We start from the raw sequence: 14,789 nt of genomic DNA on the forward strand, positions 1-14,789 counted from the left end.
TTGAATGTAATTCTACTGTTGTCATTCGACTTCAGATCTGCAGTTTGGGTATACTCTTGACTCAGTCCTGAGCATAGGGTCGAGCTTTAAATGGTGATCAAAAATGTTCCATCTCCATTGTCAGACTGCCAGGGGCATTTTATTTAAAGAGTTTCCTATTTAAACTGCCTTGTTGCCAGCATAATTTTTAATTTTGTAGCCATTATTTTAATTGATTTTGTTAAACTGAATTTTTAATGATTTAACATTGATTTATATATTTTATTGTAGTCCACCTTGAATACTATTTCTGACAGAAGTGAAGACAAAAGTACTATAAGAGTCTTATCACAAAAATGCTCTGGAAGGTTTATTATTGAATAATCACATTTTTTATAAGCATTTTGACTAAATTGAGAAACAGAAATAACACATAGCAAACCAAATTCCACTGCAGAAGATCCTCTGGCATGTTTCCTAGATTATTATATTATTAATTAGAGGGAGGAAGGAAGGAAGGAAGAAAGGAAGGAAGGAAGGAAGAAGGAAGGAAGGAAGGAAGGAAGGAAGGAAGGAAGGAAGGAAGGAAGGAAGGAGGGAGGGAGGGAGGGAGGGAGGGAAGGAAGGAAGGAAGGAAGACAATGACAAAAATCTATATCTCTTGTAGATTTTTTATATACTGGAACTCAAGAAAACATTACACATTCTAAATTAAATTATTAATGAAAAGAGGATTTCCTCATTCCTTAAAACACATATGCAGAAGAGGGAAGATACCAATGGCACAGTTTAACCCCCCCGACCTTTGAACTCTGAGGGGGGTCATACACATGTCACTGTTCCCAGCTGTCTTTCTGACATTCTGCCCATTGCAGGGCCTTCGCCCTTTCCATTTTGTAGAAGTATTGATCTGTTGGCAGCAATGGGCTGGATAATTAGCCAGGAATTAGGGTTTCTATTACAGCCAGGAGGTTGCCCCAGCTGATTTATCACCTGAATAATTTACTGTGATTGAAAGGAAATTAAAATGAACTCCATTCAACAACTGTGCACTTTTATGGGCTTTAGTGAAGACTCAAAATCCAAATTAATAGCCTGGTGCTGTTTAATAGTCTACTGAGAGTAAATATGAAAGGCTTTCCTTGGCTGCCTGCTTCTCAGCTTTCTCATTGTGGATGTAGACTTTGTTTCTCCTTCCAACTCCTCCCCTCTGCGCCCCACTAATATAATTCCAGGCAAACCCAAATTTTGTTTTTTCTTGAAGGATATACAAATGTAATAATGAATAAAGTGTTCCAAAACCCCTTTATAAAAAGCATCCCATTAGAGTTACATTTGCTTTTTTTTTTTCAATTGTTAGTGATCTATCACCTGAAAGTAAAAGGGACATTTTCTGCATTAGCATTTTCATAGAGTGGGCTGCTTGCATAAGTCACTTTGATGCTTAAAGCTGTTTCCCAAAATAAATGCTTTAATCAGTTCTTCTGTCAAATAGGGACAAGCCCACTTTTCTGGTGGCAATCAATTTCTGAGTCCTAATGCATAGTAATTTGTCCTTCCTATGTTGCTGGTTTGGTCTCGTAAGTTATTTGTAGGTTCATCTCTCACAAATGAAAACAAATAGCAGGGGGGATCATCCTAAGTACATATAGAGTTGATTAGACCTGATTCAACTTTTGCATGTCAATATTCTAATTCTGAATGCACAACATTTTAGATTTTAGATTTTAATCTAAAATTCCTGAATGAGAATTATAATATCAAAATGTAGAACTCATATGAGTTTTTTAACATCTTTTAATTGTTTTGGTTTTCACACTATCTATTAACATCCAACAGAATATAAATATCTATCTGGAATCAATGCCTTCCAGATATAATAAATAAAAGCAAGTGTTCATATGTATAGTAAATGAAGAACAAGCCTGACCATTTACAAATAAGAATACCGTGTTTTCCCCAAAAATAAGCCCTCCCCCCAAAATATTTAAACGCATTGCAGCCGGTCCCCGCCATTTCCTCTGGTTAGGGTTAGGGAGACAGAGCTGGAAATCAGGTAAGATGGCAAGAGGATCCCCTTCTCGCTCCACGTGCCCCAAAATAATAAGACCTCCCCAAAAATAAGCCCAAGTGCTTATTTCATGGTTCAAAAAAATATAAGACAGGGTCTTATTTTTGGGGGAACATGGTATATAACCTCCATCCTGACATTTTTAACTTGAAAACAAACTGTTCCGGTTTACCCCCCGACCACCACCATCATACATATTTTTCTTATTCTTCCAACTATGGGTATTTTATTTGCTACTTTTCTTTTAACTTATCAATGGCTCAGTGGTTAAAGACACTGAGCTTGTCAGTTGGCAGCCCAAGTTCAAGACCCGAACACCATGAGATGGGGTGAGCTCCCATTATACTTAGTATAAAAAAGTAATTACTTGCCCCACTCCTGCCCATCTATCAGTTTGAAAGCATGCAAATGTGAGTAGATAAATAGCTATCATTTCAGTGGGAAAGTAACAGTGTTCTGTATGCCTCAGCTATAGTCATCCTGGCCACATGACCACAGAAATGTTTTTGGACATTGCTGGCTGCCTTGGCTAGGAAACTGAGATGTGCTCAGCCCCCTAGAGCCAGACACAACTGGATAGGGGAAGCATTTCCCTTTTTTTGCCCTGTTCCAAAAATCCTCTAAAATGCAAAAGGGTATCTGGGAATTACCTGTTGGATCCAATCTTGTTTCCCATTGAATAGAATGTTGTCTAAATGGCCAGTGGACATTTCAGAATGACCTAAAAGAAGTTATGTGCTCTTCCCTCCCATTCCTGGTTAAAAATTATACAATTTGTTTTTGTATATAACAGAGTCTACAGTTTAAATTTCAATGTAGACAAATTGGGAGAAACACAACAAGTGGGATTTTTGGGATTTTTGAGCTCTGCACACTTTGGAGATCAGATTCATCTCTATGTAGCTTTTGTGTGATGTGCTGAATGTGTTGCTGTTGTCAAAGTAAACAAATTATGATTCCACTTATTCTTCACCTATCTATTTATAAATAAGCCCAATTTGTATAAAATGCTGAATGTTTCCAGTGGCCTCTTTCCAGAGGAAAGCAACCAAGAAAAATTTCCGAAAGTGAAAGTATCAACTAGTGAACCCAAAAATCAACACACAGAAATGTACTGTAAGTAGCTTATGAATATTTGATATTCCGAAAATGATGAACAGATATATTTATTGCATATAATAAGAATGTTAATTCGGCTACTGTACAGGATTTGTGAACTATGTGCATTCTAATAGCTGATATCCACATCTATGGAATATCTCAGAAGACATCCAGTGCTTTACAAGAAATAGCAGAAAGGTAGCCTTCATATGGAAAATCTGTATAAGAATTGCTCTTTCCAGGTTAACTCAGCTCCTCATAACAGTATTTTATCCCTTTGCTCAAATGACAATCTGAAGTATTATAAGTATTTTTTTCAACTAATAATAACAATAACATTACAAAAAAGAGAGGGAAAGTCAAGTATGCATGTATTAAAATGATCAAACCTTGCTGAGTCTGGATGAACAGTGTTTGAATTTACCAAGCACTCAGTTTCTACTGTCCATGGTGAGTCCCACATCAATAACCAGCTATCAACAAGCTAATACAAGATGGTGACATCGGTGGCTCATTGCTGTCCAGAGTAGGGCACACTGAGCAACAGCCAATCACAGATAAAGAAGATTCATTACATAATATTCACACAGAAGAGAAAGGAGGGAAGGAAGGAAGGAAGGAAGGAAGGAAGGAAGGAAGGAAGGAAGGAAGGAAGATTCCAGATACAAGCTGCTTTACTTCAAAATACATAGAAAGGTTGGTACCTGAGCACATTGCTAACATATACCTTCCTGTTACTCTCACATATACATTGCCTCAGGAGTTCAAACAACCCTTGTTCCCTTTCTACAACAGAAAGTACCATGACAAAGAACGACACAAAAATAAGTACTGGAATTTATGTTACAAAATAGAATTATTACATATCTATATCCAACATATAACAATCAAGCAATCACGATAATTTTTGCCTTGAGGGATGACTGATCCAAATTGTCTTCTGTATTTTTTTTTTCTTCTGTTATTTTTCATCTTAGAGAGATGGGTTTTTTTTCTTCCAAAGGCAAAGAAAATTTTAGCAAAATCCTCCTAAACAGGATATAAGATTTTTCACTGACCTTAGTTTCACAACAGCCAAAGGATGTAGATTAAGGTCCTCTGTTTCATTATGCAATCATCCTTATGGAAGTTTGCAGCCTCGCTGACTTCCCAAAGTTGTTAAATCCAAAGGGAAGTCCCCTCATCCTTACTATAGATCAAAAGGCATGGATTATTAGGGAGACTGCAGACTAATGCTTAGATGAGTCTGTAGAGAGTAAGGAAAATGGCCGTGGTAGACAGGAACCATCACCTAGGCAAAAAGGCCTGAAGCATTTTTAAAATCCAGACCAATGGACAAGTAGTTTATTTATTTTTTGTTTTACAACATCAGATAGTTTCATTAACATAATTCTAAGATACATACGATACAAAATAGAGAAAATATTTTTAAAATCTACTACCATGTAAATAGAAAGTCAGTAAATATGTGAAAATTTATCATATATACGGAGTACACCAGATTATAATCTATTCCTATTAAATTAAATCATGAAATCCAGCCAAGTTTGATAAAACTATGGTTCCTACTTCTGAAATCTCATTTCTTTAACTCCTCTTCAAATCTGGGATGTGTCTGCCTCTGAAATAACACAATGGAATTTCTGAGGAACCATTTTGTTGTCATGTCTCTTGAATCTGTGTAATATTCTTTTGTCATGAAATATTTATCTGTTTTGTCTTATGAACACCAATTCTTGATTACATAATGGGAATGTGTAGCAAACCATTCTGATATTTCTACAAGTATGCTGTATATGTATTTATTTAACTCTAAGGAGACCATTAGAGAATTTATTTCCACATAACTGTGCCCATATAATAGCGTACAATAACAAAATGGAAGATTAGCCAAAATATAAATAAAATATCTTAAAGTAGAGACATCTATTAGAATTTTGTTCATATTTCGTCAGTATCAATAGCAAAATAAATTCCACTTAACAGCATATAAAAGCATTTTACTCCTTGTAATTTCATACACATCTCTTTAGTTTAATATCTTTGTGACAATATTTTAATATTTTCTCTAAGGAAACAAAATCTGAATTACAATTAGGGCTTAGAAGATTTTACACTTAAATGTTATGTCTTCAGCATGCACGCTAAACTCAGAATATAGAACTATGGTTACTGCTTTTGAGCAGTTTCCATATGACCTCAGACAACCCCTGCTAAAAGTTACATGCCTAATATCTATAAGAAGTTTTTGGGCAGTTACAATGAAAGAAAATACTGTAATCTATATTTGAATGCTAATTTATCTATTTTTTCATTTTTTTAATCAAAACAGGAATAAACATTTTAATTACTGATTTCAGTAACTAAATTTTATGAAGCAGTCTATTAATTATACGCAAAATATAAACAAAACTGTTTACATTTGGAGAAATGTGTAAATTTTAAAGTAATCTCAAATTTATACAAAAGGAAGTGTTTAAGTAAGGCAAACTACAATTAACAATTCCTTTCCTGGGCGTTCATTTAATCCTTTAAATTTCAGAATACTATAATTTTGAATAATATCTGCACTTTGATCTCAATAAAAACGTCTTAGTATACATTTATGGAAGTCTCGTTCCATGGATAGCGATGCTCATCAGTTAAACTTAATTAAATGAAATGAAAATATTCCCTTGAATTGCTGATGGGGCTCTTAAATACAAATAAGAGCCTTGTTGGTATAGTGGTTAAGGCAGCAAGATTGAAACTGGGAGATCATGAGTTCTAGTCCTGCCTTGGGCACATGAAGCCAACTGACCTCAGGCCAATCCCTCTCTCTCAGCCTTAGGAAGCATGCAATGGCAAAATCACTTGCCAACAAAAATTGCCAAGAAAACTAGTTTTCCAGACAGTTGCCAGGCATCAATACCTGAAGGTATAATAATAGTCAATTACAAAAGGCAAGTTTACTTAGAAGAGCTTAAATTCTGCGATGATACCTCTAATATCATCAAAAAAACAACAACACAGGTCTATATCCCTTGGGAAGGACTCAATAGGTGGCTAAAAATGGCAATTCCATCTAAACATCGCAATGACAATACAACCAACAATAACAACAAAAACAACAACAAAGGATTGTGTATATATAGTTCATAGAAAGTCCAGAAAACTATGAGTTCAAGACCCAGCTTAACCAGGAAATCAAGCTGTGTGGCTTTGGGCCATTCATTCTCTAACCCTCACAGGGTTGTTGTTGTAGAGAAAATAGGAGGAGGGAGGAGTATTAGGTATGTTTAATTCCTTGAGTTCTTTATAAAAAATAATGAAGATGGGATGAAGAAGAGAAAAGAGACATGGCAAGGCAAAGTATTACATAGCCAGTACATTAAAAAAAAAAATTAGCAGGCAAAGCAGATAACAAAAATACCTGGCAATGGTAAAGAAGGAAAGTTGGCAGGAATGTTGAATTAAATGGCAGGAAAGTTGAATTAAGAGACAGAGGAGATAATTCTGGCTGCCGAACACCAAGCCTTAAGAATAAATGCATATAAAGCCAGAATTGAGAAAACAGCAACAAGACAGCAGATGCTGCCTCTATAAAGAAGCTGAAGAAACTGCTTTGCCTGCAAATAAGAACTGGTGGGATCACAAAATAGATAAAGTAATAGAAAATAAAGACCCTAACATGTTCTGAGACCTTAGAATTTAAACAGATAAGCATCTGCCACACAACACTCCAATAATTGTTAATAAGAAAGACAAAAATGTCTGGATTGCAACACTTGGAGGCAACAGAAGAGAAGAGAAAGGATTAGAGAAAATCACAAAATATAATGACCTGCGAATAAAAGTAGAAGAGAGAAAGCATAGATAGTATCAATAGTAATAGGTGCCTTGGATGCAATCCCAAAACAATTGGAGCACCATTTGAACATGATCGGCATTGACAAAATCACCATCCGTCAATTGCAAAAGGCAACTTTACTTGGAATAGCATATATCCTGCGACTATACTTTTAATATTATTAAACATTCTTTGGGAAGGACTTGATAAGTGGACAAAAATGCCAAATCCAATGTAAACATCAGGCTGATTGTGTGACTGATCATAATAATACAAAACTAGAAAGACTACAAAGTTATTAAAGACTTTTCAGAACAAGGTTTGATTTTTAGTTTTAAAAATGTTGGGAATACTATTAAGCAGCGTGAGACTCTTGTTCCAATTTCAGTCTTCATGGGTATAAAAAAGAATTTCATGAAAGTTCTTATAAGCAGCAACACAAAAGTTGCCACACACGAAAGCTGTTGCAGAACTAATGCTGTCGCTAGAATCTGAAAAGTGACCCTGACAGAGAATGAGGTTGGCTCAAAAACTAACTTCAAAAGAAGAGTTTACAGATAGCTGGTTCCCATCTATTATGCATTCTCATTTAAGTAATGGCCTGCCAGGTACCCAAATTGGGTTTTGGAAAGGCTGTTCTGAACTTCTCATTATTGATGTTTATTGAATAAATAATGCCTCAAGTCCTGCTATGCTATATCATCATGGAGGGGGCTGTTCCTGAGATGGATGAGTGAAGAATGATGGGAGTTTACACCAAAAGTATATACACCCAGAAGATCACCCAAAGCATGAAGGTCATCCAGCTGCCCAACTAAAGCAGGCATTTACAATATATCGGACACCAATGATATAGGAAAAAGTTGAAGTTGGATGACCACTTTAGTGATAACAGCAAAGGCATAATTTCATACTGTGTGGGAAGAGGCTGTGGAAACTATCTCACAGTCTTACCAAGAAAACCATATGGCTGAATAATATAAAGAAGTTGATGATTTAGTGATGGAAGTTGATTCCCTAGGGTTGAATGGCACTCAACCAGTGGTGAAATATTAAATTTGTTACTACCGGTTCTGTGGGCATGGCTTGGTGGGGGGGGGGTTAATGTGACTGAGTGGGCGTAGCCAATTTAAGAGGTTGCAGAAAAAAATGCTTTGAAAAGCCTCTGACGATCAGGCAACTCAGCTGGGATTGCCAGAGGCTTTTAAAGGCATTTTTTTTCTACAACTTCTTTGGCCGAAGAGGTTGTAGAAAAAATGCTTTTAAAAGCCTCTGATGATCCCAGCTGAGCCACGTGATTATCAGAGGCTTTCTTTTTTTACTTTTAAAAGCATTTTTTCGTCCGAAGAGGTTGTAGAAAAAATACTTTTAAAAGTTTTTTTAAAAGCCTCTGATGATCGCACGGCTCAGCTGGGCATGGAGAGGGCACAGGGATTTTTGCTACCAGTTCTCCGAACCACCCGCTGCCATCGCTACCAGATCGGGTGATCTGGTCCAAACTGGGAGCATTTCACCCCTGCACTCAACCTACTACTAAGGAATTGCTGAGGCTTTACTGGAGTACTAGTGATGTTTATGAGCCTTCAAGATGTCTAATGGCTGAAGATGCCATGCAGGAAAAGAAAATCCCAAATGGCAAAGACAGAATTACATGGGAACATGGAACATAAGAAGCATGATCACAAGGAAACTCAATAAGGTGAAAAATGAAATGAAATGAAGACACATTGACTTCCTAAGCATCAGTACACTGGAATGGGACACTTGACTACTCAGGATGTGAAAAATTAGAATACTTGGATACAATGTAACCAATGACTGAATAATATCAATTAGACTATGAGACTATTTTTCCAGGTGACAGTTATTCAACTTTATGTTTTAACCAGCAATGCAGACAAAAAGTAAGTTGACAGGTACTATAATCAAGTTCAACCTAAAATCCACAGAGGGTGCAGCAAGATATGCTGCTTGTGGTGGTAATTGAAATGTCCAAGCTGGAAATAGTAAGAAAAGAAAATGTAGTTGGACTCTATAGTTTAAAAAACCTTAATGAGGCAGGAGAATATCTTATTTTCTGCCATTGCAATGATTTTTAACTATTAAGACAGTCTTCAAACTATCAAAACAATACAGGTACTCCCCGAGTTACAATAGTTCATTTAATGACCATTCAAAATTACAGTAGCATTGAAAAAAGTGAATTATGACCATTTTTCACACTTATGACAGCAGCATCCCCATGGTCAAATGATTTACATTCAGATACTTGACAAGTGATTCATATTTATGACGGTTGCAGTGTCCCAGGATTATGTGATAACCTTCTGACAAGCAAAAACAGAGAAGCCAGATTCATTTAACAACATTCACTGCAGCTAACTTAACAACTGCAGTGATTCACTTAAATGTAGCAAGAAAAATCATAAAATGGGACAAAACTCACTTAACAAATTTCTCACTGAGCTAATTATGAACCCAATCACAAACTACTCATGTGCAAGCTCCCAGCCAAACTAAAGTGGAAGAATAAAGCTTCCAGTTTTCATTATATGGTCTTGAGCATTTGATCACATTTTCAAGGGGAACATTTGGAATTGCTTTAAAGACTTAAAGATCAGGAAATTCTTTGATCTGGCTTGCCTTGGCCAGATCGCCCTCCCCCCAACTTACCCCCACTGACTCACCCCAGCCAACACAACACAGGACAACTATCCACAGAACAATTCACCACGGGATAACTCAACACAAGGTAACTCAACATGAGATAACTGTACTGTTATCCACCAGTGTTTCTTCGACATTATTTTAATTTTTGTCATTCACATTTCATTTTGTCCCTCTTTTAGCATCCTTTCTTTAATAGTTCTATTCTACAATTTCTTCAATAATATCAGATCAGACATATTTGATCTGAATTATTTTTTCCAGGACTGAAAACCCAATATTATTTGTTTGTTTGTTTGTTTGTTTGTTTGTTTGTTTGTTTGTTCAATTTTTATAGCAGCCCATCTCAATCAATAACTCTGGGCAGATGCCATTTGAAAAAATATACAATTAAAACAATAAAAATGTTTTATTTAAAACTAAATAAAAAATATCTATCCAATATTTATCTGTGCAGTAGCCAAGTTTGTAGTGTCATAATGAAAATAAGACAAAAATGGCTAAAGAAGTAATTGGTTTAAGAAGTGCTCACTTTTATTCCTAATATCACTTTTAGATAGTTATTTTTAATTAATACATTTCTAAGGAATATTTACTCTATATTATACTTTTTCCATTTTTGAATTTATCATTGCTTGGCTAGTTAATATATTAATATGGTAAAAGAGATATGAATGTAATATCATTATGTGATTTGTCTTTTAGTACATTCCATATTAATTTGCTTCATTTTATTACTGCTCTTTTAAATTTGCTTATCATAATTGAATAAATACATACTACTACTACTTATGCAAGCTAAGACAAAGAATTTCAGACAGTTGTTAGAAGACAGAACAAACAATATTGCAGCATCTGTAAAGTCAATGAGGATGGAAATAGATGCAGAAAAACAAGAAAATTCTTCCAAAATATCTTCAAACTCAGAAAGAGATTCCAGCCTCAAATAGGTATGCTGAAGGATGACAATGAACAGATAATTGACCCAAAGATCAGGAGGAAAACATTGAAAATTCTGTCCAGTAGAGATGTCTATATGCAAGATACCTTAGAAGGTATTCTATGTTGGAAGAACCTCTAATATTATCATTCATTCTACAATTTTCATCCAATATTATAGCATGAAGAGGGGAGCAGGCAGTTAGAATGGGCAGAGCACAACCAAGATTGGCAGGAAGAGGTGTCACAGATGTCAATGTGTGCTTAATTTTATTTAGGATCATGGTCTCAGGTTCAGTGCAAGAATAAGGAAAAACAGTGGATTATATAAAGGGTCAATGTCCTCCCCCCCGCCAAATCCTTAGATAAGGTCACCAAGTTGTAATTTTATAACTGACAGATAGACAAAAATTGAAATAAACAAAAAGTAGTCATTTTTACTGAATTCAGTAAATCTAAGTTGAACAAATTTAGTTTTTTTTTCTCCTAATTTATTGTCTCAATTTCAAAATATACAGTAATCTGGACCAAACAAAATCCCAACTAGTCCCTTATCACAAACATAGTTGAACATCTCTGACTTAAAAGTGTGTTGCCTTGGTTAATTTAATACATATGTGAAACACAAATAAACATTGGATTGCATATGTTTTCTTTAAATCCTGCTAACTCACATACTCCCCCTTCATATTCTGCAGTAGGAGTCCTTTATTCTAATTTACCATACATTTTGTTGGTGCTTTCATTTTTTATGAGCTCATGGGAATTCTTGGGTCCAATTATTAATTCATGAATAGTAAAAACTGAACATGATAATACTGAAGCTGATAATACTTGTTTTCAAATATGGTTGTCCAAGTATTAAAAGTATTCAATTAAAACTCATGTGAGAGACAGTAATGTAAGTGACAAATATGAAATAATTGATGCCAATAAACTGGTAAATTGAAAAGTTCCTTCAGATTTAAATATTACCTGCTCTGGTTTGATGGGCTCAGTTGTCGTAAAGATGTCGGAATAATGCTGTCTTTCAAAAACTCGATCCAATACTTCTAATTGTTGCTGAGTGAAAAGATCTCCCCGCATTTGTTTCCGAAGGAAGTCTCGACCCGGAAGCGAATGGCCATTTGGTATAGGAGATTCCTGAATACCTTTCCAAAAGGGAAAAAAAATGCAGAGACAGATAACTATTATTACAGCAATTAAAGCATTTGAAGTTAAAAATGTAACATATCACATAAATAAAGCTTACCAAAACATCTTTGCTTTATGAGTGTCTGTGTGTCTGTGCATTTGTCTGTGTGTGTTGGTAAGTTTTATATTTACGTGTTTATATTCATAAGACTAATCCATGAAGAGTTATGGCAAAATGGTGTAAGAGATCATACAGCTGCTGAGTAATTGATGCAGAAAATATTTAATTAAGCATAATGGCAGTCAAAAGTCATTAAAAACATCACAAAATATCTCTTCTTGTAAATTATACTGAAATATCAAGTTGTTTATATATAGTCTTCTAAAATAATACAGGCCTCTTTAAATTCAACACAAAGCTCTCATTGAATAGTAACTTCAATTTCCCCTGGGTCACTAACACAAATATGGGCAATGGCAAATATTTCTTTTCTGCTATGTACCCATCTTCATTCCAAAAATAATGAAGAGCTGCTGCTTCAGTTTAAGAAATGGTAAGTATCTCTAAAGAGTAGAAGGCAAACTGGTAGATCTTTAGCTCAAAAAAAATTGTATGTGGCCACTCATCTGAAAAAATGAGTGGACCTGAAAAAAGAGAGAGGAGAGAGATGTGCCTACATCTAAGGTGGAATAAACAAATTAAATTCATCTTTTTAAAATATCTGCATTAGAGCAAGGATTTTCTAATTTCTATGAAAAAGTAATTTTGGTTCAAGTGTCAATCAAGTGATGAAAATAAACAGTGCTGATGAGTTTTCCACTCATTCCACTCATATGCTTTAGAATAGAATAGAATAGAATAGAATAGAATAGAATAGAATAGAATAGAATAGAATAGAATAGAATAGAATAGAATAGAATAGAATAACAGAGTTGGAAGGGACCTTGAGGTCTTCTAGTCCAACCCCCTGCCCAGGCAGGAAACCCTAAACCACTTCAGACAAATGGTTATCCAACATCTTAAAAATTTCTTTATATAGTAAAGAAAGTATACTTTATATAGTATACAGTATACTTTAATATACTTTATATAGTATGCGGTGTATTGTTAGTATTCCAACAAAAATGGTGCGAAGTCTGAGGGACTAAGCGTATCAGGAGAGATAGCAGGAATTGAATATGTACAGTTCATTGAGGGCTGCATCAGAGTTGTGTTTGACCTTGGGGAGCTGTGGTAGGCATGGTAAGGGTGGGTATGGCCAGCTTGATGTTACTCGTGTCCGGGGCACCTATGGTGGCCCGAGCACTCTGTCAGTGAAAATGGGCTCCCGAGCTCCATTTTTGGCTGCGACAGCCTCCTGCCAGCGAAAACGGAGCTCAGGAGGGCCATTTTTGCTGGCAGAGGCACAGCGTGCTGGTCCTTTGCCGTTTCCAGGGCAGCCCCGCAGGCCAGATCTAAGCACCCCCATGGGCCGGATCCAGCCCTCAGGCCTTGAGTTTGACATCCCTGGTACAGCTGGATGACAGAAGGGAAATGGGGGGGACATGACTGAAACCTTTAAATATACTAAGGGTGTGAATAAGGCTCTAGGAAACAGTATTTTCGATATTAAGCAAAAATCATGAATATGGGGGCATAACCTAGAGTGACAGGAGGGAAGTTCAGAAATAATGTTAGAAAGTATTACTTCAGAGAAAGAGTAGTGGAAGCTTGGAACCAACTTCCAGCGGAGGTAGAGGGACAATCATCAGTAACTGAAGTTAAACTTGTCTATCATGCAACAAAAATTTTTAAAAAGCAAATAAAAAAAGCCAAGGGCAGACTCAATGGATGACTAGGTCTTTTTCTGCCATCACTTTTCAATGTATACAAATCCTGAATACCTGTTGTTTCCACCAATGGAAAAATATCTTCCACCAATGGAAAAATATCTCAGAAAACTAAAATTGTGTAATCTTAATAGGCCAATAAAATAGTTGGGATATGATCCAGTTAAAATGCTGTGCAAAAGATTGTGCCACCACTCAGTTAAACTCCTGTTGAGAGGGCAACTCAGAGAGAGGGAACAGATCAACCAGGGAAGATGGCAGGGCAGATCATCAGGAAGAAATCGTTTTGGAAGGAAAAAAAGAAAGAAATGCTGAAGCAAAAAACAGATTTTGAGAAAAAAGGGAACTGAAGTCACTGCATCAAGAAACCAGAGGGAAGCAAACTAATATGGCTGGAGACAATTGAAAGCTGTGGTAGATTCCACTCTAAGAAGCTAGACCGAATTGTCAAAAAGACAACATAGAAGAATTTCTGCTGTAGCAGTTGTGGGAGAGGAAGATGTGACTTATGGCAGGAATACTATGAAGAAGTCATCTGTTATTTAAGAGTCTTGTTTGGATCCAGCCTTCATTCAGAAGCAAATATATGGAACATATATATTTGTATACAGACTTTGTAAAGGATCTGATAAATTTCCAACCAATGTTTTCTCTCTTCCTATCTTTCGCTCCACCTTTCAACACCACAGCATTAAAAGTCTATTTTTCTTTTTCTTCTTTATTTTTTTTAAATTTTTTATTATTATAACATAAAATGACATTATGAGACATACAACATTTATATATATACTCTCTTAACAGCTATTTCGTGATGATCTTCTAGTATTTACATTTTCTCCCTTTTCCCTTTATATTATTCCAGTTTCTTCTTTTCCCCTCTCTTTTAATTACAATTAAAAGAGTTGTACACTGGATTTTGAAAATGTTAGGAATACAAGCAGGTTTTATGAAGTGGCAATAATCCTCCTCCACTTTCCTCTTTATAACAACACAGTTGCAGGTAGTCCTCGTTTAGCAACAACTCGGTTGTTAAACAAAGCAATCAGTAAAATGAAACAGCTTCTGTGCAAATTATCTCATTTCAGCTTCACAGCTTTACCAAGCTGTGAAGATTGTAAATGTGAGAATTGATCATAACGTTACAACTCAGAATAGTCACTAAATGAAGCAGTTGCTAAACAAGAACTACCTGTTGGTGAAATCTATCAGCAGTCCCTCTAGCTCCTGTCCCTTCACAAG

At 35.7% G+C, this 14,789-nt stretch overlaps 1 protein-coding gene across 1 annotated transcript in view; it reads right to left on the bottom strand.

The window, feature by feature from the left end:
* Positions 1 to 14,789, bottom strand: part of PAX5 (paired box 5) — a 228,626-nt gene that overhangs the window by 148,902 nt on the left and 64,935 nt on the right. The window contains exon 6 of the mRNA XM_034410762.3: positions 11,562 to 11,737. Within this exon, the coding sequence (XP_034266653.1) occupies positions 11,562 to 11,737 (176 nt within the window). The remainder of the gene's footprint in view (positions 1 to 11,561; positions 11,738 to 14,789) is intronic.

This window comes from Pantherophis guttatus, chromosome 2 (genome assembly GCF_059756535.1).
Source record: "Pantherophis guttatus breed Tessera chromosome 2, ASM5975653v1, whole genome shotgun sequence".
Classification (NCBI taxonomy): domain Eukaryota; kingdom Metazoa; phylum Chordata; class Lepidosauria; order Squamata; family Colubridae; genus Pantherophis; species Pantherophis guttatus.